Below are 27,940 nucleotides of genomic sequence, written 5' to 3'. Positions count from 1 at the left end.
CGCGCGTCGCGGGAAGCCCGGGCCTCCGGTAAAAAAGCTCAACCCTTTCCGGCATCACTTTCTTCCGCGTACCTCCGCCTCTGTTTTCTGGCCTCTGTCCTTCCTTCCCTCCCCCTCTCTCGCTCTTTACCCCCCTCGCGCCTCCTCTCCTTTGTTTAACCTTATGAAACGGGGATTTTATCGTTCCTATCCTGCAAAGCTTTCCCTCCCTGCGGTTATAAATTACGTTCGCTCGTTTTTCCCCAGGACGTCTCCTCTCTCTCTCTCTCCGGCGCATTTAGCGCCTCCGGGACGATCTTTTTCCCTCATTAATAAGGAACGTTTTATCGCCGCCTCTCGCCGTGTGTGATCCGCAAATTATGAGCCTGTAAATCGGTCTAGGAATTTTCTCCCCGGCGGCCTCCCCCTCCGGTGCCTCAAAACTAATGAATTCCTCGTTATACCAATGCGTTATTACGTCGCAGTACGTAAAAGCTCTCCACCCCCCCTTCCACCCCCTTTATTACCGGCACGATAATATTAATTCATCCGGGTGGAATTCTATCGCTGCCTCCGGTTTGCGATTCGCGGCTCTCGAGCTGCGAAAAACCCGCTAATATTTTCCTTCACCCGGTCTGAGTTGATTTGCCCGTAGTTCATGTACTGTATCCCCTCGGTTAGCACCCTCTTCACTTATGAAACGCGATGTACAATAAAACCGATCGGGCGAAGCTAGAGGAGGGATTGAAAGAGATTCCATTAGCACGTCACTTTATTTAAACGAGTTACGTTACGAGGTCTCGGCCGCATTCACGGCGGGCGGTGGTCCTCGCGGCTCTTCTAATATTTATGGAAACCCATTCCGAATGGAGTTGTCATCATTTATAACCGGTAAAAGGCCGAGGGGAGAAAAATAAAGGGGCCGGTCGGGTAAAGGCGGCTCCAAGAGAAACGAGCGACTCGCCCTCTCGCCCTGCTCCTCGACATTAGTAACCTCGGACCTCCTTGAGCCGGGTCGAACTATTCGAGCACTTCGAGCCTCATTTACACGTCCATTGCTCGCCGCTAAACGCCCCACCTTTTAACCAACTTTCGTCCCGACCAATTGCCCCGAACTTTCGCCACGAAGAACGGCCACGGTTAAGCTCACCGGAGTATCGGAGGACGGAACCGATCCAAATGTTAGGACGACACACAGAGGCACGGTAACGCGTGCTAATGGAACCTGGTAATACCGTACCTCGTCCTGCAAATCCAAAGCAATGGATGATAATTACGTTAATTCCCCTTCTTGTCCCGGTAAGTATTTTAGCGGTGCAATTCCAGAAGCGAGTCAGAAAAGGGACTGGATCAGGACGTTCGTGGGGGATATTTCGTTGTCTCCGAGGAAAGGGAATCGACTAGGTCGGTTGTTACTTTCAGATAAGATCGAAGAGTAGGAAGATAAACGTCCGGAGGTTAGGGGTGCCAGGGGATTAAGTTAAATGAAAGTAAGCGGCGAAACTGCGGGACCGTGGGATTCGGGTCCAGGGGACGAAGTAAAACCGGAGATCGGGGGTTTCCGATAAGGGGGGTGTATTGAACTTTTTGTCGGGGGCACTATACTTTTATCAAGTAAGACCTTTTCCCCATTTGCGGTTAAGGGCCCGCCAGGAGTTCACGGGTCCACCCTCGGCTTTTTACGGCCGCGTCGTAACTCGCCGCGAGGCCGCCAGATAGCGGGCTCGTCGCGACAATAGCGGACCCGGTGAGGGCCTCACCTCGCGATTTTACTCGGCTTTTTCGCCGAGCCCGATGGCCCGACCTCGATAACGGCCATTCGGTCGGCAAGGCGGAGATGGCAAGAATTTATCGGCGCGGGATCGGTTCGAAATCACGACGGCAAACGGCCTGTACCGGCTCGCGGAAGGCTCATCTTAATCACCGATTCATCACCCGCCATTGCCCCGCGAGGCAATCGCGCGTGAACTTAACCAGATAGTCGATACAGCGTTACGTGTGGGACACGCAAGCTGGTCATTCGGCAAGGTAGTTCCCGGGTCTGTCGGTATTACGAATCCCGCCGGTTATTATCGGCTGACTTTTGGTATCAAGGGCCGGCGAGAGGGAGGGACGCGCCTACGGGGCGAATTGATACGGACGTTCCCGCTGACGTGGACGCTCCAGCCCGCAGCTCCGGTTACCGATAACGACCCTTAAATCATGCCTAATCGAGGTCCGCGGTCCTGCGTCATGCCAACGATGAATCACTCGATCAACCCGACTTGTCGCCCGGTATTCCTTTCCTCCCCTTTTCTATTCCTCCTTCGGCGCCTCGAGGAACTTTGGGAACCTCTCCTCCAACTCATCCAGCTATTAGGTGGAAGGGAAAAGTATTGTCGTCCTTCTCAACACGCACGCATCTAGAAAAAAGTGACAAAACTTTCCCTTCCACCTGATACGTCCTAACTAGCGCCCTCGCGGATTTCCCGCATGGGAGACCGCGCCCACTTATCAGTCCGTAAGTCTTTATCAGCGGACGATGGCAATCGATCCGGAGGGTTGTATCAACCCTTATCGCCTCCTCCAGGAGTAGTGCTCGTCGGCGCATCGAGGCGAGTCTTGCAGTCCTCGGCCCCGGAGACGCGAACGGGGGTGATGGACGACCTCGCCAGGGGGTATGCCCACGGACCATCCCCTAATGCCATCGTATGGAATGCCAGAAGCGCAAACGAGCCCCTCTTGTTAAGCGACGAGAGGAGAGGTTTACAATGCCGGATTCGATTCGAAATTGGGGTTGGTCCCGGCACGCCGCCGCACCCCCGACGGGGTGAGAAACTTCCTCTTTTCCGCGGAGGGATGCGTTGGCCCGTGAACCACCGATAACGCAGAATTATAGTCCGGCCACTGCCAACCCCTGCGACCACCCCCGCCGGGGGTGGTTCTGACGTGGCCGAGGTTTGCAGGGTGGTTACAGACCGAGTCGCACGCACGTCTTGCGAATTTCACCCTTCGCTGAAAATTTCACTTTTCCCCCTGGCTATCGTCTAGAAACCTGCGTTTCTACGTACCGTTCCTCGATTTTTTAACGGCGCGGGCTAGACTCGGAATTTTCATCGAAAACCCGAAATTTTCCCGGGGATTCAATCGTACCTTTGTTATAATAACGAGCGGGTGGGATTTCCAGGTAATTAAAAAATTTGGGGTTTTGAGGGGTCCGATGCTCAGTCGGTGCCCCACGAGAAACGCACCCAAATATGGGTTTAGTGTGTCCGTAATGAAATTTTTCGGAGATTTCTATCCTCCGGGGATTTTTTACGCACCTTGTAATTAGGGCTCCCGGATATATAGTTCAGGGTATTTTCTGTCGGTTTTCCTACACTTTCCGGGGAGTCGAAGCCCGCGGAGAAGATATTTTCGTTGAAAGTATGTACGGTATTCATATTAAACCGGCCGCAATGTTGTTCCGCGTTTTATGGAATTTGGGGTGAAATTAACTCCTGGGAGATCAGTTCATTAATGGTATTAAAAAAAAAATGGCGGGAGGGAGGCTGTACTTGGCCAATAATTTGATATTGATAAAACTGCCGAGGGAAATTTCATCTATGCGCCGGAATTATTGAAATAGGCTGAAATTGATTAAAAAGTTTAATAAAGAAAGTGGGCTACGGGTTTATTGGCAAAAGTTGCATCCTTCCTGGGGTAGAGGGGAATTTTCCCGACATGCGAGAAAACTCCTCCTGGAAAAGTTAGATCGAGCTTAAGCCGTGCGCTAAATCCACGCCATCGATCCGAGGCGACGATCGGTCAAATTGAAATTTAATCTTGGTTCTAATTTCGAGGGAGCAACCGGTGTATTATCGGCCGCGGGGAGACTTCCACTCGATGATTAAGTACGATCGATGGGTCGAGGCTGACTATTCTTATTTCATCGATGCGAGATACCCGGACAGGCCATTACCGAAGGGGGTTTCCAGCCCCGGTAATGCCTTCTACTTCGAAATCGGGTTAGCAGCCACCGATTTGATTTTTCCCGGATAACCTTAATGCCTGAATCATGCCTATCGATGCCCTGAAAAACTCCGGTACTTTAGTTGAATTTTCCCGCGTGTCGAGGACCGCAAGGAAGACCTGCCGTCTCGTGTCATAATTTATCAACGAATCCTTTCCCTCGCGTTGAAACCCTAGAGGCATGGAATAATTTCTAAATAATTGTAATCCTTGTCAAAATATCTTAAGCGACAGATTTGTTAGGATGTCTCGTGGATTTCACTTGAAGGTATAAAATAAATACCGATATTCCTACACGTAAATGATTAGGAATGATGGAAAGGGAAATTAAATAGTCGCGTCGATAAGAGGGTAAGAGAATACCGCGCATCGTTGCTGAAACGATTTCGTCGGGTCGTGAAGGGTTGGAAGGGACGTTTCCACCCCCTTTTCCCGGATTCGCCCGTTCCCCCAAACTCTTCCCTATTTCGATCGTCTCGGTCTAGTAACTCGATCGTTTCTCAGGCCTCTCCAATCTCGATCGACTTATGGAGCGCATCGGTCTCGAGTTTACGAGGGATCGGGGATGGCGAACGAGGGGTTCGAGATTCGAGGGCACTTAAGGTGTCTCGAGGGGCCAACTAGTGACCGACGTCCGGTGAACCACCGGTCCCCTTCGGGGACCGTCCTTATCATGCGGCGTCGCGGACCCGGGTTATTGCCATACCGTGTCGAACCAAGCTCGACGACACTTTGTCCCGATCCATCTCCGAGCGTGTCCGGAACACGACACGCTCGCCAACTTCCGGTAACCGAGAAACCCGCTGCTAACGCCGTTTGCCCGCGACCGGCAAAACCAGTGGCGGTACACCGGTACCTTTTTTTCCGATGGTAACAATGGTAAATGAATGAGAGTTACATTGTTATTTGGCAGAAAGCTCGGTGCCGGCGCCGGTTTTCTCGGTACCCGTGCAAACGTTCCGACGCAGCCAAAGCTCCCGAAAGGGATCACGGTATCCTTTTTTCGGTAAAAACGGCTCCTAAAAATGACCTCTTGAAACCCCGGGAAGAGTAATCCTGCGTCCTGTCGGCCCTTTCCGCGGGGGTCCTTGACAGCGCCGTCACTGGCAGGGGCGCGTTTACGTATGAAATCCTATCGCAACTATGAAATTCCTTCGGGATTATTCCCGGCGGTTCGGAGGGTCGAGAATCCCGCGAAAAATGGCCCTCCGTTTATTTTGCCGAGCCCCCGTCCTAACGTCGCGGCGCCGCCCGTCTTTTGCCCCTTTTGTGGAGGAAATTAAAATGTCGCGCTCCATTTGCCGGAGTCTACGTGCATTTACGTGCCTCGGATCGGTTTAGTGTACGCCGAAGGGACGGAGGAGGAGGTGCTTTACCCGCGTAGCTTTCGCCCGGGGGGTGGTGGGCGGTGGGTGGCGGTGGGTGGCGGGCGGCCCGCCTGAAAGGCCGAGTGTCGCTTTGATCATCGCTTACGTTTCGCGCGCGCATTCAAATGCGCGAGCGCATGCGCACCCTCGCATCCGCGTTAGTCTCTCCGGGGCCGTCGCTTTACGAGGACGACACTCCGCGTAGCGCACTCCAGCGCGCGTCATCGCGCGCACTCGCCCCCGCATTTTAATGCCTCCACTTGGAGCGCAGCAGAAGGATCCGCGGTGTTTTTATGCATCCCCCCGGGTAACTGCATAAAAATTGAAATCATTCCGCCGAGTGATGTCCCACACGTAGGGTAAAAGGCTTTCCCGTCAAGTGAACGGCGAGGCGCACCCCCGATTACCCGTTCCGCCCGAAAGGGGTGGAAAACCAGGTTCTCATTTTCGACCAAGCATTAATCGTCAGGTGCGCGCCTTTGAATATTAATTTTACAAATTTTAATTTTCGTCCCTTTAGAGGTCCCTTTAGGAGGCGGCGCAAAGGCAGTCGTCGTTTCGCCCCCGATACGCCCTATCAAGAGAGAAGAACGAAACGACGTGATAACGCGATCTCGCCGTCGATAAACCCATCCCTTCGCGAAATCCGATTGCCTCCGATTACGGGGTTATAACCAAGAGGCCCGCCGCTTTTGCGAGGCTCTTCCTCCTCCTCCCCCCGCACCCCTCCCCCCGTCCCGCCGATAAAGGGAAGTTGTCAGCGAGGATATCGAATAAATGTGGTCTTACCTACCCCTTTGTGTCGCGTCGCGGTGGAGCGCCGTTGGGCTTTGCTCTTGGCGTCGACTCGATTTCACGGTGGTAATTGCGTAACGTAAACGAATTTCCCTTAGGCGGATATCCCGGGAAGATGACACCGACAGTCGCATCGGCCCCGTGGACCGCCAAGACCACGGGTGCCGGTAAAATTGCTTTAATCGGGACGCAATTGTTCGCTTATCCACTTACAGAGATACAGGGGGCTGTCGGTGACGCCTTTTCTCCCGGCGTAATTTCATTGAGGTCTCCGAGCACCCCGGAAAATGCGATAACAGGGCGGGGGGCAGTTTTTAGGATCAGTACGTGGCACCGATTGCGTCGACTCCAATTGTCGCACGTCCTTTATACGTCAATTGTACTTACTACTAAAGAAAAAGCTCGCCACCGAAATCATTTCTTCTTAGGGGTCTGATGCCATAGACGCCACGTAACAATTTTAGAAAACCACCCCTGGGGAAAGGTATTGCTCACTTTTGTTTGCTACCGTAATTGAAAGGAAGTCATTTCGGCAAAAGTCTTCGAGGTCGAAAATGTTTCCCTGTGACTTTGAAAATCCGGTACCAGGTGCGAGAGTCGTGGAACGATCCGCCCTGTTCTCTGAACTTTCCCCCGCACCTGGGGGATAGTTTTAAATTATTCCATCCCCGGCGACGCGGCGATCTCGTTGTCGATATTTCACGTAGCCCCGGAAAAGCCATCCTGATCCCTGCCCCTCGAAAGGAAGAGATACTTCCACGGGGAATAATTTTCCACGCACTAGTATGGCGAGGTGTCTTCGTCTTAACGCGGGTAATATCGTTGAACCGATGAAAGGGGGTACATCGTGCGAAGCGTGAGAGGTTCTCAAGAGGAAACTTATTTAATTATTTCACCCTCTCACCTTGGCGCACCAAAGGGGTAGATAACCTAGGATGCTCAAAGAAGATTTTATCTCGCGTCTCCACTTAGATGCGTAAATAAGATCGGCCATTTGTGCACCTTAAAGGCCCGACTGCATACAGAGCGATTTTGTAAATCGGCGAAATCAACCCCTTTGATAAGACCTATCCTTACCGCAGGGGGGGAAACAGGCGAAGAATCGAAATACCCGGTAATCGCCGGTGGCTCATCCTGGATGAATCTTTTTTAATTGATTATCGACAGGAAATAAATATTCGGATACACGTGCTCACGGGGGTGCGGAGAGCGCAGGTGTCAGGGGTGGTTTAGCGATAGGATAGTTGGGATTTAGCGCGATTTCGCTTTCCCGCCTGGGTAATAATCCGAGGCCGCGGCGAAAGGGTAGTCTACCAGGGAGAGGATCGGGAGGGTGTCAATTAATACAAATAAAAGCCACCCCTTCGCTTCCGATCCTGCTAATATTATTTATCGACGATAGGGGGGCCCTCTCCTAGCGGCAGAAAATGGAAAGCTTAGCGGGAGCCCGCTATAATGAAATTAACAAATTACCCTGTTAACCACCCCTCCGGTGGATATAACCGAGCCAACCCTACCTCGCTTAATTCGCCGGAAATCGACTCCTCTTTTGTGTCACCCCCTCGAATATAATGTACGTCAGGAACAGCGAGCAAGGCAAGAGAAACGACCCCCGGGACAGAGGGTCCGATGTCCACCTACGTGTCGGCCCCCCAGAATTTCATTTCCGAGCATTTCATTCCAATAATTTGCGATCGCGAACATCCCGCTCCATTTAGCACTCCTGTTCCGCTCGCGGTTTTCTATTTGCCGTACTCTGCGTTCCGGGATTTTTCCCACGGGTATAACATGTAGAAATATACGACGAGCAAGAATGGAAATGGACCCAAATCGAAAAATGAGGTGTAAAGTAACACGTGTCCTATCAATGGGGCTTATGACTAGTGACAGGGTGAAAATAGTCCTTTGTAATATATACTGACGTGATAAATAATTATATTAACCCATGGAAGTATCGAGTCTCCATAAATATCATTTAACATCTGCTTTAAGGAGTCTTTGCAACATTTTCCCGTAAAGTTCCAGCCCCATCAATGGCGCAGCCAATTTAGCGTGCACTTATGCACGCTGCACCCCAACCCTGCGCCGGGGTGCGACCGTCGCGAGAGGGGCCGGGAGGGGTGAGCAATTAATTTTGGCGAAATTTTTGCGGATATACGAAATTTTCAATTATGAGCGTTTTGGCTGGCACCGGCGCGTTGGCCCACGCGGGGCGAGTCGGTCGGCGGGGGCGGGGGGTGGTTTTCAGGGCGCGGGACACAGGAGAGACAATGGTAGGCGGACAAAAGCATGATATACGGCGATCCCGGAGCAGTGGTATTAAAATCATATTTTTAACCCCCTCGACCCCTTCGGCTCGAGCACCCTCCACCCCGCGACGCACCGCAACCTCCGCCACCCCCGGGGGCACCCAACCACGCGCGACCCCCGCGACCCCCCGCGAATCGCCATAGCGAAACGGCAGGCCGGCTATGAATGTCTCCGCGCTTCCGATGGTGGCCGCGTTTAATTGGATTCGTTAGGGGTAATTTATACCGGCCCTACGGAAATCGGGGGTGCCGCCGCGGTAATTTACGGAAACCCCGAGAAATTTACGAAACGCGAGTTCTACCGAGGAAAAACTCACCCTCTATCGCCGCCGCGATTCTTTTTACCACCCCCCGAGGCGCCTACTTGGATATTCCACCCTCTTGGACTTTACCCCAATGAAAGATGGATTTTGCGAGCGCATAGATAACACTCATACGGTAATCGCAATAATCGGTGATTCTTTTAAGAATTTCTCAAGCCGAGGTGCGGGTGGTCGGGGTGTAATGGCTCGTTATTGGGGGTTGATCGATCGACGCCGATCCGATCTGCTGTGATCGTTCGAGCCTATGGGGTGTGGACGAGGGGGATGGTCTCGAGCCGGGCAACCCTCCGTTTAGACTTGATCGGAATAGATGGTAGGCCGACGATTCTTTCCCGAGGGGGTGGAAAAAATGAAGACGACCTTATCTTCCACCCCGTTCTGGCTCGTACCTTCTGCGAGGCTTCCGGGGATGGATGCGTGTCGCGAGGGGTTGTTCCGGCTAAGCGATATCAAAACATCGTTTATCTCGTCTCGGTAAAAGAGATCGATGGCGCCCACCAGGGGGAGAAACAGAGAAAAAGGGGTTGGGAGATGTGATGTGGAGGGAAAGGGGTAGTTCTCGGTCCGAGGTGCGCGTTGGTTTGGAATTCCGGGGAAAGTCGCCCCTCCGGAAACTTCTTGGGAGAAAATACGAACGTCGGTGACGTAGGTATTTAGAATAATCCTTCATACCGACGTCGAACTAATTTTTCTAGGTCTTTCACTTCACCTTAAATTCATAGATAGTTAAGTGTTTGCAAGTGCGCCCCGTACGCTATAGGATCCCTCGATCGCCCCGAGTCTTCATCCCCTCGGCTATCGAGCTATCCAGGGTTGTTATCCCGTCGCATCTCCTCGATCCAATCGAGCAGATACTGGACCGAAGATCCTTTTTACGAGGGTCCGCTTTCTCACCCCCCGGAACAAAAATTTCTTACGGGATAGCGTTAGGGGATGGAGCTCTGCCGAAGCGGCGGATCGAATAAAGAGTACTCGAATTACCCCTTTACCCCAGCCCCTGGGCCGGCGGGGGGTACTCTTGGAAAGAGCCACAAAAATCCTTCGTCTCTTCATCCCCATTTGTGCCTCCATTTCGATAGGTCGACAGACTTTACGATACGAGCCGGAATGGAGTTTCTTAGATACCGGGGAAAGAGAGGGACGAGGATGGGACGCTGGACCCACGAGAGGAAAGATTAACAGTGGACCTCCCTCCTCCTCAATTTCCCTATCTCACTACTCGGTCACGATAGTGCCCACCCTCGGAATTTTTATTCCGACGATTTACCTACGCCATTCGCGTTTTACTCTTCCCCCGAGCGTTATCACCGCGATCCACCAAGAAGGGTAGGAAGGGGTGGCTGATATCAACGAACCATCCCAGATTGTCGCAGTCGTCGCGGCTTAATTCAAAGGCTCGCAGGCTATTACGGGGTCGGCTGATAAAAGATTAACCGACCGATCGCGGCGTCGTCGAAGGGGCTAATCGCGGCATGAATAATGTGTCGCCCAATCGATCTCCGGTCCGGAGTTGGCAGAGTACATGTGGACGGCCAACAGGAGTTCTCCTCCCCCTGGGAGTGGCTCGGAGGAAATTCTAATCGGTCCTGCGGACTGCTCGGAAGCCGAGGACTTAATAACTCGGCGGGCCAGTCAGCCGCAGACGCGACTCGGACTTAGGCCGGGAGTTCAACTTAGATTACCGGGGCCCGCGGACCGATCGAAATTGTCGACTAATCCTAATTTACGGGAGCCCGACAAGTCATATCGATTGGAATTGCCTCGCGCTACCCCGACCGAGGTGATCGATCGAGTAATGACCGAACCCAGGGGATGCGCCGATATCGGGCTGGGAAAAATCCAAGGAAATAGAAGAAAAATTGATACGCGCCCTGCCTTCAAACCTTCCTCTTCGCCTTTAATTTTATACGTCAATAATTAACCGAGAGAAGTACTCACTGACTTCGAGGAAATTACTCAAGCAAATTATCGCAATATTAAGGCGATAGGAAAATTAATTTCCTATTCGTCCTTTTGTCAAAAGTCAATTACCATTAACACAGTTCGATGCTCATGAAAGTTTCAAATTATTCGGTTCGCCCTGTTAGGAGAAAAGTTTAATGAATATTTTGACGTTTCATATACAAATGTACATATACGGAATAACATGAAATTATTTGAAATCTAAGAAGGCCCCTTTCATGACACGCGAACTTACCCTAGGAGTAGTCTTACTTGAAAAAAAGGATATTCAAGGGAATTATCGCGTCATTATCGCGAATGCGCAATCGGCCTGATGACGCCTCGCAAAGTGGGGCGGAAAGGCATCATCGTTAAGGTCCTCCACCTCGACCTTATCGTTGCATATGGAATGGGCTGCGTGAGAGCCGTGATTACGGTGCGTTATAATCGACTCGTAGGTTGTAATCGTCGCGTCGATGATTATCTGGATCCTGATCGGGATTCCGGAGCGATTACCCGTTTCCTCGTGTACCGTCGAGCGGTGTATCGACAAATCGGTCAAGTAACGCGTTGAATTTCCCATCCGCCCCCTTATCACTCCGAGAATCATTAATTGTGCAATCATTAATTTCCTTCGCCGACTGGCGAGCTCTTTCCGGGCGGCTGCGCTAATCGAGTTATAATCGAAAGAATAATTATTTGATAATTAAGAGCGACTCTCTGGAAGGACCCAATCCTCGTCACTTTCCTCCACCCGGGGGAGAGATTTGAGAACCTCGTCAGCTTTCCTCGAGGAAGAGCAAGGGAAATTAATGATTCGACGGAAAGGGCGGCAGGGAGGCCGACGTTCTTTGCGTTACTCCGACTCGTAAGATTAGAGATCCGAGGTAAAGAGTGGACAGTAAAATTTCAACAAAGGAAATAACGCCTGCTGCCTTGGAAATCCAGAGTCCATGACTCGATAAAGGGTTAGGACGTAACGCCGGGTGGTATCGGAGAAAATCCCCCGCTCGGAAATTTCGATTTCTCGGGGCCTTATCCAAAGCGCCGGCTTCGAAATATCGGAATTGCAAATTTGAACAATCCAGGAGAATGGCTCCGGATTAATGCCGCGTTAGTCTACTTTGTTTGAACATCTCCAGGGTTCCTGGATCGATCTCTAGGTCCTGCAAGGATCCAAGGAAGCACCAGATCCTTTGATACAGTTCGCTAAAGGCGCCATATTTAGAAGCTCTTATAAAAACGACGACCTCTCTTCCCTCTTTCCCTTCGCTTTACCCCCTTTGAAGGCGTTTCTCCGAATGTGGGGCCGTTCTGGAAAAGGAGGAAGTTGGTTTTCCAGGGGGTGTTAAGCGAGAATAGGAATGGACGTTAAGGAGTGTACTGGGAGGAAATGCCGGCCTGGATAGGAGACCCGAGAAAGGGAGCGAGAAACCCGCGAAGATGGCCGAACGGAAACTAATTTTCACGATATTGGTTTTGCGAAATTGGTTATTGATGTTCTTTCGCAGCACTGCGCAAAGCCAGTAATGGCGCCGGAAGACGATTATTCGCCAGAGGCCGGCCTTTGGATATCCTTCGGGGGTGTCTGCAGGATATCCGGAAACCCCGCGGACCGACCGAACGGGAAATAATCAGCCTCGTATTTCGGATTCCCTAAACTCCTTTAAATTGGAGCCCTACAAATGCCCTATAAATTAAAATACACCATTTCGACCCTTGTTCCTAAAATATCAGAACTACATGGGTCATTGAGATTTTCAACAGATATTTTGGACATCTTCAAATGAAATCCACGGGACATCCTAAAAGAATCTATCGATTGAGACATCTACCCAGGATTACGGAAAAATGTTTAGAAATTATTCTGTCCTAGGTGCGTAATTATGTGCGATCGATCCAATTCGTTCGAGCCCGGGCGAGAGTCCATCCTCCACGGATTCGGTACGAATGGGCTCGCGACACGATTGACAAATATTTCGCCGTATCCCCGTTTATTTCCCCCTTTCCGCCTTTTTAGTCTCACCGGGGATGCTTTCCATCCCTGGAATAGTTGGCCTCCTGGACCCGGTCCAAAAATCCCCGCCGGGCGAGGGACGCTCGCGGCTGCGGGGATTTTTCCCCAGGAAGAATCGGTCATTTCTAGGGAGTCCTGCTTTCCGCATAAGGTTGGACGCACCCGCCGTAGAGAAAGGCTCCGTTTATTGCTCATGAAAGGGACGCGGCCATTATCCCGGGGTTTTTCGAGTCCTTCGACCCTCCCAAAGAGATTGGAAAAAATGAAAGCTCTTCGGCCATCCGTTCCTCGATGGGGAATGAAAATGCCGGCATCGATCTCGGACTCGACCGGTGGAGTTCCCGGTGTCGAGATTTTCGTCTCCTCCTAGAGGAACGAATCCTTTCCGGATATCCGATTAGCGCGCGTCTTTTCCACCTCTACGTCTCGGAATACTCCGGGCCTCGGCCTTTTTCCGGGTATAATTTAAGAATTTTCGCATTTGAGAGATCGGACGGACCTCGACCTCTCCATCCCTCCGGAGGTGTTGGGTGTCCATTAATAAGCATATACATCGACCCGGTGGTTCCTTGCGATAAAAGTGATGTATGTCCTTGGGGTGGATTTTCGTTCGCTACCAGTGACGGCTTGAAACCGTTTTAAAGTTCAAACCACAATTGTGATTTTTCTGACAACGTGACAAGCCGCGTACCTCCTAATTTAAGATTTTTTTTCGGAGGCACGTTTCTTGTTTCCATAAATTTGACGGGAATTTTTTCTGGAAAAGTTATGTCAAATCATTAGTCAAGGTTCGGCTTGTTCACGCTCGACGTGTATTCGCATACGTCACTTTGACCGAAGGAATCCCCGACTTGGGTATGGTGGAACTGATGCGGCGGACGAGGAGTTTTCACTATGAGAAATGTACGGACGTGCTGGATGCAAATTTTCCGAGTTTTTCCAATGGCGTTGATGAATAAGAAATCCGGGACCGGGGAAGCTGAGGTTCATCAAGTTCCCTCATTGCGTAATCTCACGTTCTTCATATAAAGCTGCTTTCGCGAACGAGCGTAGCGAAAAGAAGGTTCAAGATCATAAAAAAGAATATTACTGCACGTAAAATCACGTATAAAAATACCGGTAGCACTGACCTATATACTAACCGGATTACCTAATACCCTACAAAATGGCGTGTTTATTCTTATACTACTCGTGTTCGAATCCATGATACACATATCAGTGTGCGTACAATGAGACGGCAACGAAAGCCATGGAGCTCTCTTAAAAAAAAAAAAAAACGAAAGTTGGAAAAAAAAACAAAAACCGAACGAGACTTTTGACAGTCAGGAGTGAAATTTGCAGGGAGCACCGTTTCTAAATATGTGGCAATGACTTATTAAATTTTCAATTTTCAAATTTTCGGTTTCAATCCAGGGTCCATGCACAACATGACATTAGAGAGTTACACTTTTTATCCGTCAAGTCTAGTCAGAGACGATGAAGAGGGTAAATACTATAGCGCAGACGATTAATCTGTCAAAACCGAAAACTTGCATAAGGCCTGGTCAGGTTCAAAAGTTGGTTAGTACCGAAATCAAGGAACCGTGTCCACGTCCAAAAGAAGGAAAAGCCTACGAGCCTCCTAAACCAGTGACGATAAAACTCTGCACTCGCAAAGAGCTCCAGGGAACTTGCGCACCGAAGGTCAGTGCTAATTAAATAATAGTAAAATTGTCCTACCACAAATTCAAGATAAATATTTCTCCGAAGTGTCGGGGCTAATTAATATTCAGCCAGGAGGATTTGATATTGGCCAGCAAACACTTATCATAGATAACCGATGGTAGACATTACGTTCAGGTCGCGTCGCGTTCTTTATGAAGTACCTTTTGATCGATCGAGACGAAACATCGATTTTGGGGTCTTTTAATAGGGTGCCCTTTAAAGACAGTTTTGTCACGTTTTGGGTCCTTTGAGTACCTTCCGTGATCGAGCACTGTCAGCGAACGCGATCGTTTCAATCAGTCGGGAATTCAAATCAATGGAGGTCCTCACATTTGGCTGCAAATTGGCCGGGCAGACATCAAGCAGATGCAGCATGTATGACCCGAGTGCATGGGAGGGCGAGCTAATGGATCAGAGTCCTTCAAGTCCCTCGTAGACATTAGGGCCACGTTCTCACATAGCTCGCACTCCACCTGGAGTGCATTCTATAACACTTAAACCGGGTAGAAACGACATTACACGAAATACCTCGAGGAAGATTAACGCGTTACCGACAACCGCAGAGGGTGGAGGGAGGTCCCATTGGATGATCGATCGCTCGCAATGACGTTATGATTTTCTGAATGTGATTTTCCTCCTACAGCTCTGCGACTGCCCACAGAAACCGCCGCCGGAGACCAAATTACAGAAACTCTGTCGATGGTTGAATTTCGGACTGAAGTGCTCCGTTACCGGCGGCCTCGTTAATTGGACCTATTCCATAGGGTTATGGGGGAGCAGCGAGAAAACGGAGGACATATACAGGGGGATGATATCGGAATTACAGTCCATTAAGAAGCCTCCCGTCGAAACCGAGGAAGTAAGTGCTCCGAGGTGTGAAATTCAGTCAGGAGGGCCTATCGACGTATCCCTATCCACAGGATATGCCGAAACTGGACGGCATCATGAGAGGAATCTTCACAGGGTACAACCGAGTCGTCATGGGCGTCATTGGTCTGATGGTCGGAGTGCCGATGAAGATTCATGAGAAAATCTCGGACGTACTTTTCCCCTGCGACATGACGGAGAATATGGAGTACAAGGGAAAGCCTTGAAGAGATCCGTCCATCCTCTGGTCGAGGTTGAAAAATTACTTCAGAAGGAGTTAACCCATAAACTTTATCGTTAGCCAATCGCAAGCGGCCCCGTAAAGCTCGCAGCTTGTCGCTCCGCACAGGATCTGATTCTTCCAACGGCGGACATTAATTTCCCTCCTCCTGGGAGTGGAGGAAAGAATCCTGGAGCTTGTTCCTCTTCTCCGTGGGTCTCTCGCAAAATGCGAACAAATACTCACCTCGTCTATTTCTTTCAACACCCCAGGACCACCTTGAAATATCGCCCCACGGGTTTTATCCGCGAGTGGGGGCGCGAGTCAACTATTATTAATGCCGCCATGCATCAGGTTCCATGTTAATTTGTCAGTGTAAAATGGAACCTTCAACCGTGTCTCTCCTCGTGAAATACATGTCCTCGTTGCGGTACAATTTTATACTTGACAATGGAGAGAAGGAAATAATTAGGGACGTTGAATTACTTCCTTCGGGTCTTTGGGGGTACCGCGGCCATTTTGAAGAGGCTAAATAGGGCTAAATGGGGACGTTTGACTGACCGAGCTTGCACGACGAAGCGAATCAGTCCGGAATATTAATTAATGTTCGCAGTTGTCGGACGATCGCTCCTGAAAGGACGCGCCACTTTTTCCCTTGCTCTTTCGCGGGAGTTCGAAAGGATCGCCTCGTTCGGACTCGACAAATAATTCTCTCGGGTTGAGATGTACTTCTCTTCTGCTCTTTTAAATCCCGTCCCTTTGTTAACTTCTGCAAAACTGCTCGTTAAAGAAGCTGTCGAGATGGAGTGTTTCCTGCAGCTCGTAAACGGTGGGTTTACAAGGAGTCGCAGGTGTCTACCGTATTTTTTAATGTGGACTGTTTGTTTTCGGTATTCCGGATTTTTTTTTTCGAGGAGCATTGTTTAAAAAGGACGAACGCGTCGGGCTGGATGGGACGTGTCGGGGAGGGTGCTGTTCAAAATTCCGGGAGGGTTCCGTACATCCTTTTTTCCATGTAGCCAAAGGACTCTCCCGGGATGCCCACGGAGGTGCATCTTAAACAATTTTTACGACACTCTACCTAGGTATGGCCCACCAAAGAATTGTGTAGCTAGAATTTCATGTCGGCACGCTCGTCCTTTTTTATTTCCCTCCCCATGAATGTTGCATTTTTTGCCGAGGGAAAACCCGGCTAAGAGGGACGTTTTCATCAAAGAAATTGAACACTTTATGCCAGAAGTGCATCGTTTAAAGTCCGCGATAGGACAGGTGGAAAAAGCTAGCGTGGATAGGAATTCCTTTGTATTTTTCCCTCACCATTCGAGGGAAATCGACTTTTCCCTCCCCTGACCGCGAGTGGGGTTGATCTTTTCATCCCCCAAATCCCGGATCAGTTGTAGCGTCATACTTCGTTTCCCGGACTACCATTGGATTAGAAATTAGACGAAGACCGATCGGTTTTGGCTTTGGCCTCGATCGCGCATTTATTCGGTCGTGTCCGAAGGGGGTTCAAAAAAAAAGCTCCGGATTTTTGTCGCTCCTGCGCCGGAGGGAAATCGCGTGCCCGGCGAGCTTGCGATCCCCAATAAATCCTCGGATTACTCCTAACGACCCTGTAATGGTTTTCTCGCGGAGGGCTGCACCCTGAAGAGTAACCCTCGCCACTCGACTTGTATTTCCAGCCGAGCTTATTGGCGCGTAAAATTCGATCTTGCCCTAGGGAGTATAGGGCCAGAGCTTTCGAATCTGTCGCGATATTACCGATCGACCCCCGCGAACCTGGGGAAGCACTTACCTCTAATGAGGGAATGCACCGAGCCCTCCGAATTGTCTTTGACTTCAATTCATGGGTCGATTTCGGCTCCCACCCCTGACTCGCAAGTTCGTCAGACCTGAACACGCCTTTGACGGAGTTTGTCATGAGCCAAAATTTGCATATCAAATTAAAAATGATTATCAGTGCAGGATTTTATGATTTTCTGGGTATTTCTCTCCTCGCTGAGCGGAGCGGAAATCCCTGAGAGGGAAAATGAAAATCATACTCCCTCGCTGGAAAATGTGGGACAAGCGTTTTCTTCTTCTCCTCGATCCTCGGCGTGCTATGCAGGTTATTATTTATATTTCAGATTATGCCCTCGCGAGCACAAGGGTACCCTCACCCGAGGTTTTCGCGCTCGAGCTTAAATGACACCGAGCTCGAGGTGGAGCGCAGCTTTCCGGGGGTATTTAGAACTAATTAATCTCGATTCACGAGATGCTTCCGATTAATTAGCAGAAGCTCCTTTGAGGGTTCATTTGCTCTCAGGGGTGGAGGAAGACTCGCGGCAAGCGCCGAGTTCCCGGAGCTTTTTCATATTGTGCCCCGAAGAAGTTGGAGTCTGTGTTAAGGACTGGCTAAAAGAAGCCAGCGGTACTTAGGTTAGGAAATTCTCGGTAACTGGCAACTTAATATGCCTCCTTGAGTATCTTGTTAAAAAGGGCGAGTTGAATCGGAGGCAAGAGGGATCCTCGACTACTCCTCTCACTTGGCTTTCAATTAAAATTTCTATTAACTTTCATCTTCCGTCCCCTCAATTAAAGATGCCTCTCGGTGAGGTTTCAGTGTCCGTCCACCGAGCCAGTACCCACGCGGTCGTCATTTTCTTTTTTTTAACAACTTGTCCTTACGTTTCATAAGGCAATCCTCAGGACGCGGAGCATCTTTAGCGTCATGCACTTGTTCTTGTCAGAAATGGAGAAATTCCTATTTCTTCGAAAGTTCGTTATGTCCGTTTCTCCATCTTGGGAATTGCGTCCTTTGCGCAGTCAACAATGCGTTTCCGGCGATTATTAATCGACGTCTCGGGGTGCCGTAGTGGATCTTAGGAAGGCGAAAAGCTTTTTACGCGTTAACGGAACGGCCAGGGGCGTTTCATCAGGGCCGAGCTCGAATTCATTTGCGCGCTGACAAAGTAAAGGAAGAATGCCTTGAATTATTTCCGAGTTACTCGGAAGGCGAGAGCAGGGCGGGTTAATAGAGACGTGTCGGCGATGGACTTTTCGCGTTTCCGGAATTCGTTGCCCTCCGACGACCTCTTTACGGCCGAGATTCCTCGGGAAATTCACGGGGAAGATTAAAGTCTCGTAAATCGGCGGAGCGGGATGGAAGAGGCCAGATTTATTTCGGAGTCCAAGTACCAATTAATCCGGGCCCTTCGGAATCCATCCGGAGCCGGTGGTCCGGCTCTCCCGGGGCTCCATCGAGAATTCCGTCGATACAATTTCCTGTATCCGATGGCTCTACCCTGCACCCCGGAATCCAGATACCGAAGAGCTCCTCCCGATTGTTTTCCAAGTTCCCCTGGACCTGGGGAAGGAACGAGGCAGGAACTTCGACAAAGAGCGCGCTCTTCGGGGTGGCGGGGAACGCAGGCGCTCGGAAACTTTTCACAATGAACCTCGTTGCGCGATCTTACGGATATTTCCCTCTTTTTTCCTCTGACCGACCTCGCGAGAACCTCTCTCCCTGTCTCTCTCTCTCTCGCCGCCTTGGAAAAATCTCATCAAAAGGCCTCGTTAAGTAAGGGCTGAATTTTTCCGCAACCTTCCCTCCCTTTCCCGCGCCTCGAGAGAAGCACCCTTGACGCGTCCGTATCCCAAGGGAGGTACCGACGACAATTACAATCCCGACGAACCGTGTACACTTTGTACCGAGAACGGATCGTCCTTATTAATTTCCATCGCGTACTGGGGGAAAATGTAAGGAAATTTTTATCAGCGACACGAGACGCAAGTCTCTCCCCCAAGAGACGAATAGGGCTGATAAGACACCTCGAGGTATATCGTTAGAATGCATTATTACACTGTTAATAAAATAATTTTCCTCAGAGACTTACCCGAAGAAGAAACTCCGTACCGAGTCCTAAATCTGAAAACTGGATAGGTATCGAGTCCATTTAGGCACTTTGCATTTTCTTTCATTTTTCTTTCTTGGTCGCATAATACTTGGTGGAAGACAGTTAAACGATTTATTTAGATCGAAACTTTATATATTATATACATACGAGTCTGGGAATACGATATGGAGTTGAGATATGAAGGCGCCTATACAATGAGCTTAAGGTACGATGTCAATTGAATTTACACGGAATGTGCGTTGCACCAGATATGTACAAACATGTCGCCCCGTAGCCCCTCAACTCGCGAGGATGGAGTTTTTCGTTTTGGAAACATTTATTGGGGGGAAAAAAAAATTAAAAAAAAAGAAAATCATCTCCTCGAGGAGGAAGCGAGTGATCTTGATTTTCGGAATTTTCGCGAGCCTCTCTTAGAATAATCGCAGTACGCATCGCACGACTCATTTCTATCGATTGATTTCTTACGACAAGGTCTGATACGCTCGAAGGAAAGTCCGATACGGATATGTATGTACAGTGACACGACGACATAACTAACGGGCAACGAATTTCTTTTTACACCGAGATTTCGAGTCGATCCAGCACCTCCCGAATTTCCAAAAGCGATGTCATCGCGCGCTAATTAGACGTCCCCGGGCTTCGTCACCGAATTATTTATATTACACAATTAAACAGTCCGTCTAATCGTGCCTCCTCATTCTTAGGAATAGTGATTAGGTTCCTTCTCCCGAACCAAATTCCTCCAGTCCTACGAGAACACCGGAAGTCACTTATGATCTAGACGAGTAAGTGCCGGACGTTAGAAACAACTCGAGGGCAGATTTCCAAGCCGGAGGAATTCAATTACAGGGGACGACGACACTCTTGTAAAACGTGTATAAAAATCGACCCTCGTAATGGAAAGTGCTCGATTCGAAAATATAGATAGGGAAATTATTCCTTAGAATTTTTCACCTTATTTTCTTATATCGTCATTTTCGATTCTGCAAGATATTGGGTTTCGGGCTTTAGAACTCTAACGTTTCCTTCAGGCTCACGAGTAGACTTCGATATGATTAATTTTAATGGTCGTTCTTTCAAACAAAGCTGAGACGAAGGAGTGTTTCGACCTAAGAGAAATGTTTCGCGACTCCCCTCGGGTTCGATAAATCTGAATTTCGCTTAGCATCGAATTTAACTTTTTCATGATTTTCTCGATTTTTACCCAGGCCTTCGGGCAGAAATCCCATTTATTTTTTCCTTTGCGGCTCGTCCACCTATTATCAAGACTCGATAGCGGATGAGACATTTATGTACAGTTTCCATCTAGGACCTCACATATATATCTCTCATTGCTCGACCGTTTTTGAAATACGTTCAACCACGGTCGGATATACGATTGGCCTTCGTTTCTATATTTATAAATATTGTCTGGTACTTATCAACGCAGTAAAAAGTATAGAGATCCACCTCGCACTCTCGGCATCTGGAATTTCGTTAGTTTTCTTTCTAGTCACTTTCCCTGGAAGTACATTTCACCGTCTTTTGCGTAATTTCATAGAAACGTGGTTACCTGCTGCCTAAAGCGAAGAGATAGCGTCTCCCGCTGTTAAAAAAAAATCAGCCAAGATGGAGAACAACGGATTGCATTTTTTTTCATTGGCTCATCGACGGGACTGGCAGGAATTCGGAAGAAGGGAAACATCGAATCGGGTCTCGACCACGGCACGTAAAATTGCTCAATTCCTGAACTCCCCTCGAGATTACACGCGCAATGACTTCCGAGGTATGTGTAAAATCCCTTACCCTCGCGGCGATGTTTACAGAGGAGAAACTGGCAGGAAGTTCTCGACACGATTCCGGAAACATGAACGCGATACACAACTTGCCCAAGTATCATCCTCGGCACTACCTAAACACTCTATGGAAACTACGCGTACCGTGCGGCTTCAAGAGGCAGACCTCCCGGAGGTAGAAACTTCTCGTCATAAAGTTACAACAGGTCCCTAAAAATTAAAAAAAAAGGAAAAAAAAAGAGCCCAGCGGTTTCAATTCTTCCGAGCGTGCCCCGACCTCTTTGGATGTCCAGCCTCTGACAAATTCGAGGGTTCCTCTATCAGCCCCTTTCGATATGGATTTTCTCCCCTGCTCCCTCAAAATAAACACTGTCGAAATATTATAACAATTAGTGGCAGAAAATGGCCGCAGGTGAATTTCGACCAGATCTCGCGTGAACAGGTGGACCTCTTCGCTTTGCGCAGCAGTGGGATTTGAATATCGTGAAATTTCCCGTATCTTTCTTCTTCCTTTTCGGGAGGGATCGACTCCTGGGGGTCGAAGGGACCGCGGAAGTGCGCGAGGTTCGCGCGCGTCACTTCCGGAAGAATATCAGGAACTTCGGGAGAAGGGTCCTCTAGACGCAACTTTCCGGAAGCCTGTTGGCCATCAGACGCCGTTTGATAGCTTCACCGTCCAAGCACTCCCCTCCGACTATGACCGCCTGACCGCCGCCAACGACTACCCCTGTCACGGTGACACTTGGCAGCGAGGGGATGGTACTCCTCGAGGGTAGCCTCAGTTCCGTGGGTCTGCCCGTGAACTTGTGGCACAACTCGTCTATACTTGGGGTAGGTCCAGGGGTGACCCAGTGCGCCGGAGGGTACCCCCCGGGGTAGCTCGGGGGGCTGACCTCCACCATGTTTCCCTCTGGAAAAGAAAGCCAATAATTAATGCCCCACCACATTCCCGGCTCAACAGCCAAGGGTGTTTGTGGTTTAATTAATCAGCGTTACATGGATTGTATCCTCCTTAAAACGTGAAATAAAACCACCCCCTAAGGAAAAACATTTCATGTGGAATTTCATTCCCTTTCAAGCCTACCGACTAAATCGCACTTTGCAACCCACCACACCTCGTAACGGAAATTCCATTTAATCGGCTAATTTATTGGATTCATTAATCGACCTCCCACTGTCACGACTTACGCCCCGAAGTTCCTTTCTTCCCCTGAAAAGCGAAAATGTCGGATCGCCTGGTATACGTATCCGCAGGAGGAAGGCGCGGTTAGCCGCTATGAATCCTCTCGTGCTTTATGAGACTGGCGGTCCGAACTCCTGGGTTACGAGCTCGTTTTATGGCCGGTAATACCGTGTAAACTTACTGCCACTATATGGGAGTGAACGTTTAATAATCTACAAACTAGCAGCTGGAAGTGGTGAAATGATAAAGGCGCCTCGCCCGCGTTACCCACCGAATTTGTTCGGAATAACGTCCGGATCAATTTCCACGGTTTGTTGCGTGTTTTGCAAAGGATATTGTTGAGTCGGCAGTTCGCTGAGTTCGGCAGGCTTCTCGTGTCGTGGCTTCGAGGTCCGTTCCCTGCGTGCCCTGACGACTACCACCAGGACGATAAGAATCAGCGTTATCAAGGCGCCCACCACCACTCCGATAAGAGGAGAAAGAACGATTCCGGCATCCTGACCTATAAGTAAAAACCACTAGATAATCCCGAACGTAAACAGTATTGTCGAGGAACGTCACGGTTCACGAAGTACGATGATAAGGAATAGGGTTATCAGGGCACCGACGACAATTTCGATCGACGGAGAGGGGACGATTTGGACCGCGATGCTGTCGATTGAAATGTACAATAGTCTTTCGAATTCATATTTTCCCGTGATTCTCCCTATTTTATGGAGTACCCTTGGAGAAATGTCTAGGTACACGAAACATTAATCAGTGATAAAAGGGCGCCTCGCAGCAAAGATTGCAGTAAAGTAAGTCGACGAAAAAGCGGCGGCGCGCTTCCTTGGCTCCCATGTTAAGCCGGGCCGGAAAGCCGGGAGGACGTAAACACAATGCAGTACGCGTAAACCCGAAATATACCGAAATTCAAAGAAACCTTTCGACGCCTTTCTTCATAGCCGTCCATCTCCAGCATTATGGCGGTAATAATCAGCCCTAAAAAAGGGGCCTTTTTAGCCGGTCCCGGTGGCGCACCGCATTAACCGCGGCAGACCGGCAACAAAAAGCGCGGCTGTTTCCCACCCCCGCATCCCATGTGCCGGGGATGTAAATACATATTTTCTCCTCGGTTCCGCACCCCTAACCTAGCGGAAAAGAAACGCGGTGCATCCTTCAGCCGCGGGATTACCGGGGGGTTTATTTTTCGCGGCCGGCCGGGGGTGGTTCCGCATCTGGGGGTGGTTCTGGGTCGGCCGCAGGGTAAAGGGGCAGGATGGGGGGGGTGGAAGAGAGATGAACAAGTGTAAGGGATGATAGTGCGCGAGCGTGGGACTTGGCCTGCTGTTTTTGTCGGATAATTAACAAAACTGTTGTCTCGCAACGACCGTGCACCCCCTCGCGCCCCCGCGTCCTTTCCCGCCCCCTGGTCATGTGGCCCGGTGCACTGCACGGGTATGTGCACATAGGGTGTATAACAATGCTTGTATATATGCATGGGTATAGATGCTTCGGGGAATGTGCGTACAGAAGTACTTAGGGGTGCGCGGTGATCCGCAGGGGCGGGTAATGCTCGTAAAACCCGGGTTTAATCAGCCAACCCTCGCGCGACATCCCGTACTTGTTCCCTGTGTAACTGCGGAACCGGCTTTGGGATATTATGTATCGCCGAGGGTAAACCGGGCTCCCGTGTCACGTTTCGCTAAACGTATTTCGGTTTTTCTTCCCGACATTTTGCTCTTTCGACGGAAGGGGTGGGTTTTCAAAAGTCCCCGGCTTTGCAGCGGCCTAGCGTGATCCGCATCCCTATAGCGGGGCTGCGTCTCATTGCGATCGTAATGAAATTACTTGTTTGGGAATGTTTAGTGGGTCCTCAATTATCGAGGCGCCTGCCTCGACGGAATACGAATGTCCCCCGAGAGGGGTGCAAGGGGGTACGTACGTATGCATCCCCTGCGCCCCCTTGTCTCGACCGAAGTCGGGAGACCGGAAATTTTGGGGCAAAGTGGGCCAAGAAATGTGGGAGTTTCCCCGGCACCGTCGACGGAGACAGTCGATGCCTTAGGACCCCTAGGTACACGTAAGTGCACGTAAAGTACATAAGACGTCATCGGTCTTAGGGGTTGGTCCGGAATCGCGAAGCCTGGAACGCACTGCCCCGTAAAAGTTGGAATGGAACTTTAATCGAGTTCCACGAGGAGAAACGTCTGCTATAGGGTAGTAAAGGTAAATCGGATCCTTCTCGTTCTACCGATCGAGAGCACCCCTCGTGGCGTTAAAAGAGGGTGCAGGCGCCTTGCAGTCCTCTTCCGGAGTCTCTTCCCCGAGGAAGCTTTCTGGGCCAGCCGGTTAATTACTGAGTGTTCTGAATCGACGTCTTCTGGAAGGGTTTGTGGAGTGGGCGGCAAGGGGGCGGACGCCGGGGGTGGTTTACAGGTGGAGACTCGATTTACAAGTTAAAAGGGCCGAGACTACCCCGTCGATTGAATTTCCACCCTGCACACACAGGGATTTTAATAAATAAACGAATAAACTCTACCTCGTCGACGAGGGGTGGTTCGCGGGCTCAGGCGGCTCGGGGTGGAAAGGGTTCGGGGAGAGGAGGTGGAGGGCCTTGATTTAGATTCAGGAAACGCGTTTCGGGTCTTCCTTGATTGTAACGCAAGATAAATATCTTAGTTAATTCAGGCTTTCTTCGCTTCTCATCCTCTGCTACCCCTTCCGAGGGGTGGGGCGACGCCGGAGGAAATAGAATTTCTCGTCAAATATCTTCAGGCCGGTCGTTGTCGGTAAAATGGATCGCAGACAGGCACGGATTTACCGCGATGTAACATTGTTACGAAGTTTCGAAACGGCCCCTAAAAGCCAAGTACGGGGCTTTCCAAAATTTCACCCCGCCACTCTCCTTGAAGGCCGTTCATTTATCAATTATCAAATTTTTTGACATTTCGACGCGACGGGACATTTTTCCAATTAAAGTTGCGAACGACTACGTTGAAAGTGGTAGCAAGGGAACCAGAAAAAAAAATCAGGGTAGTCAAGATAATTATTTCAATCAAGAGGGAAACTGAAACGCTTTCGGCCGGACTCGTCGAACCGCGAGGAGATTTTTCCAGAGATTCCACCCTCTCACGGTGATGGATCGCTTCCAGCCTCCGATGGACTATTCGAAGACGCAAACGGCTATCCGAATATTCCGAAGTAGTCCTCCTTAGGTCAGCCATTAAGTCTAGATGGGAATACCTCCAGGGTGGAGGGAAGTCGGGTCCCAAGGGGTGCGCTTTTGGCGGTCGCTAAGTGACCCCAAGCTCGGCTCGGCGTCGTCGTAGAAGGGCAACTTCTCCTCACCTGGACTAATTCCAAACTAGTCCGAGCCATACCCGACTTAGGCTAACCAAGTTAGAACTACCCCTTTTCAATTAATCAATCGCCGAACCCCGGCCCGGACTCCCCTCCTCCGGTCGGTCGAACCATTCCTTTACAGGCCATTCCTATCCAAACTACCCTTCCAGGGCGAACTACCCTGGTGACCTTGTGGCGAGCTCGGCAAACATTTCCACCCCTCTCGGTAGTCGGGCAAAAAACGACTCAGCGAAATTTAATTCCGGCATGGGGCATCAAAGATGGCGGCCCGCCGACGGGGTGCTTTGTCGGAAATCGGGGGATGTTTTCCGATTTCAGAGGGCGGTCGGTGTATCGAGTACCACGCTAGTTATCTCCGGACTTCTGGGAAGTGAAGCAAACGATGAAGGTCCAGGGTGCGGGGGTGAAGCCGGGGGTGGTTCCACGGGGGATTGCTTAATTGCGGGCCGAGTGGCATCCATTGGGACGAGGTCCGACCGAGGACACAGTTTCGCGAGTTCGTCATCGATTGGCCTGGGGGGGGGGATCGAATCGAGGAGCAATTACCGCCGCAATCTCGACGTGTTGGGTCAGGGGTGCCGGGGGCGCGGGGACGGACGCCCCCGCCCCCGCGGGGTGGGGATTAACCGCGGATCTTAAGATTCTTGTCCATAATAACCGCTTATCAGAAATTGGCCGATTGTCGGACCGAAGGGACGAGGGAGGCTTAGAAGGGATGGCCTCTATCTCCATTACACCCCTTCAACTCCGGCACCTACGGGCCGGGCTCGGTCGTTATCATCCCCTTGTTATCTTCGCCCCCTACACGACGTCACTTCCCCTAATTTGCATTTCCGCGGGGCATGGTTATTCCCGAATTATCAGGGTGCTCTTATTGGCCGGGGGCTGGTCGGGGAAAAAAGCTGGACAAATTTTTGTTTTGAAAGTTCGATCGTGAGCCTATCAATGCCAAGCTTTTATCTTGGTTGGACTCGACGTGAATTCGGGCCGGGAATTTGAATTTCCCGCCACGTCCCGAGCACCTGCCCCCCGAGGAGAGGGAAATTCGGAAAGGCCAAGAAGGAACGGACGGGACTCGGGGGCAATTTGTTAGGTTGCCGGAAAGTCTCCGAGACTTCGGGTCCAATTTGTCCGAGGACAATCGCGCTCCCTCTTCGACCTCTTCCCTCGGCCCCGCGGGACCTCCTCGTCGGGGTGTATGCAAGACTGGCCGAGTGCCGAGAATTCCCCGATAGCCGGCAAAATGTCGCTGCTGCGGGGGCGGAAAGAACTGGAGAAATTCCCGGCAGCCCCGTCCAGGGGATGCCGGCGACATCGACGGGCCGCCATTTCGGATGAATTTCCCGCAATTAATCCGCAAGTTCGCCGGAATGTTTCGCGAAAGAGCGGATTCAATTTGCGCGCGGCGGCGCAATTACGTCGCGGAATTATACCGCGCGCAGGGAGTTTTTGCGCGAGAAGGGGGATTGGCCGAGTGCCGAGGGCTTCGATCGTCGGCGGCCCCCGCACCCCCGCAGGGCGAAGAGCGTTCGGGAAACTCCCTCATTATGCTCGGCCGCGTCCAGGGGTGGAAAAGAAAAGCGAAAGAAATCGAGAGGACCCCCTAAGGAAAGCGCGCCTCGCGCGCTTAAAAGCGTGCAAATCTGGAAATAACCGCGGCCGCTCGCGGGAATTTCCGCCCCCTCCCTCGGGGGTGGGTTTAACCGCTCCTCGGGGGGTGCAATTACTCCGTAATTACGCACCGCGGGCTCCGCACGCGCGGATGTGCGCGTAAGATTGGCCGCCTGCCCGGGGCGGCCGCGTCGATGGCGTTCCATCCTCGGGGAGGGTGTAACCCGCGAAACCCTCGGTCGCTCCTGATTAAGGGCGAACGACTGGGGGGAGGTTCGAGGAGGGAAGAGGGAAAAAGGGAAAACGGGGGGAAAGGAAAACAGAGGAGGCTAGATGTAGATTATGCTCGTATCGTTTGTCGAGCCGAGCGCGGCGGTGCAGTTTCGGGGGTTGAAGTCGCCCCCAACCCCTGTCCGGAGATTCCCACCCCGGCGGCTCCGTGCGCCTGGCAAGCACTCGTGATAAAAATGCAAGGGCGTTCTGTTTTGACAGAATTTCAAATGCAACCACTGTCAGTCGAGCTTTCGCCCACCCCGTCCCACAATCTGCGGGGGGTGGGACGTTTCGCAGACACGCGACACGGCCCGACGAGGGGGTCTCGGAGGGCCGGAGTTATTC

General features: G+C 50.7%; 2 protein-coding genes across 2 annotated transcripts in view; one reads left to right on the top strand and one right to left on the bottom strand.

Annotated features, from left to right (window-relative positions):
- The first annotated feature begins 14,103 nt into the window (after positions 1-14,103).
- Positions 14,104-15,850, top strand: LOC105702346. The gene is made up of 3 exons (XM_012429844.1): positions 14,104-14,404; positions 15,069-15,284; positions 15,346-15,850. The coding sequence occupies exons 1-3, from the start codon at positions 14,198-14,200 to the stop codon at positions 15,517-15,519; spliced, it is 597 nt and encodes a 198-aa protein (XP_012285267.1). The 5' UTR covers positions 14,104-14,197; the 3' UTR covers positions 15,520-15,850.
- A 3,713-nt stretch (positions 15,851-19,563) lies between these two features.
- LOC105702433 (nephrin) overlaps positions 19,564-27,940 on the bottom strand; it is a 187,413-nt gene continuing 179,036 nt past the window's right edge. Inside the window, exons 13-14 of the mRNA XM_012429999.2 lie at positions 22,638-22,868; positions 19,564-22,093 (exon numbers count right to left, since the gene is read on the bottom strand). Coding sequence (XP_012285422.1) covers positions 21,801-22,093; positions 22,638-22,868 — 524 coding nt within the window. The 3' untranslated portion in view covers positions 19,564-21,800. The remainder of the gene's footprint in view (positions 22,094-22,637; positions 22,869-27,940) is intronic.

This window comes from Orussus abietinus, unplaced genomic scaffold (assembly GCF_000612105.2).
Source record: "Orussus abietinus isolate OABI.00-Male unplaced genomic scaffold, Oabi_2.0 scaffold17, whole genome shotgun sequence".
NCBI lineage: Eukaryota > Metazoa > Arthropoda > Insecta > Hymenoptera > Orussidae > Orussus > Orussus abietinus.
The sequence above is the reverse complement of the archived record's forward strand: the minus strand, read 5'-3'. Positions and strand labels throughout refer to the sequence as shown.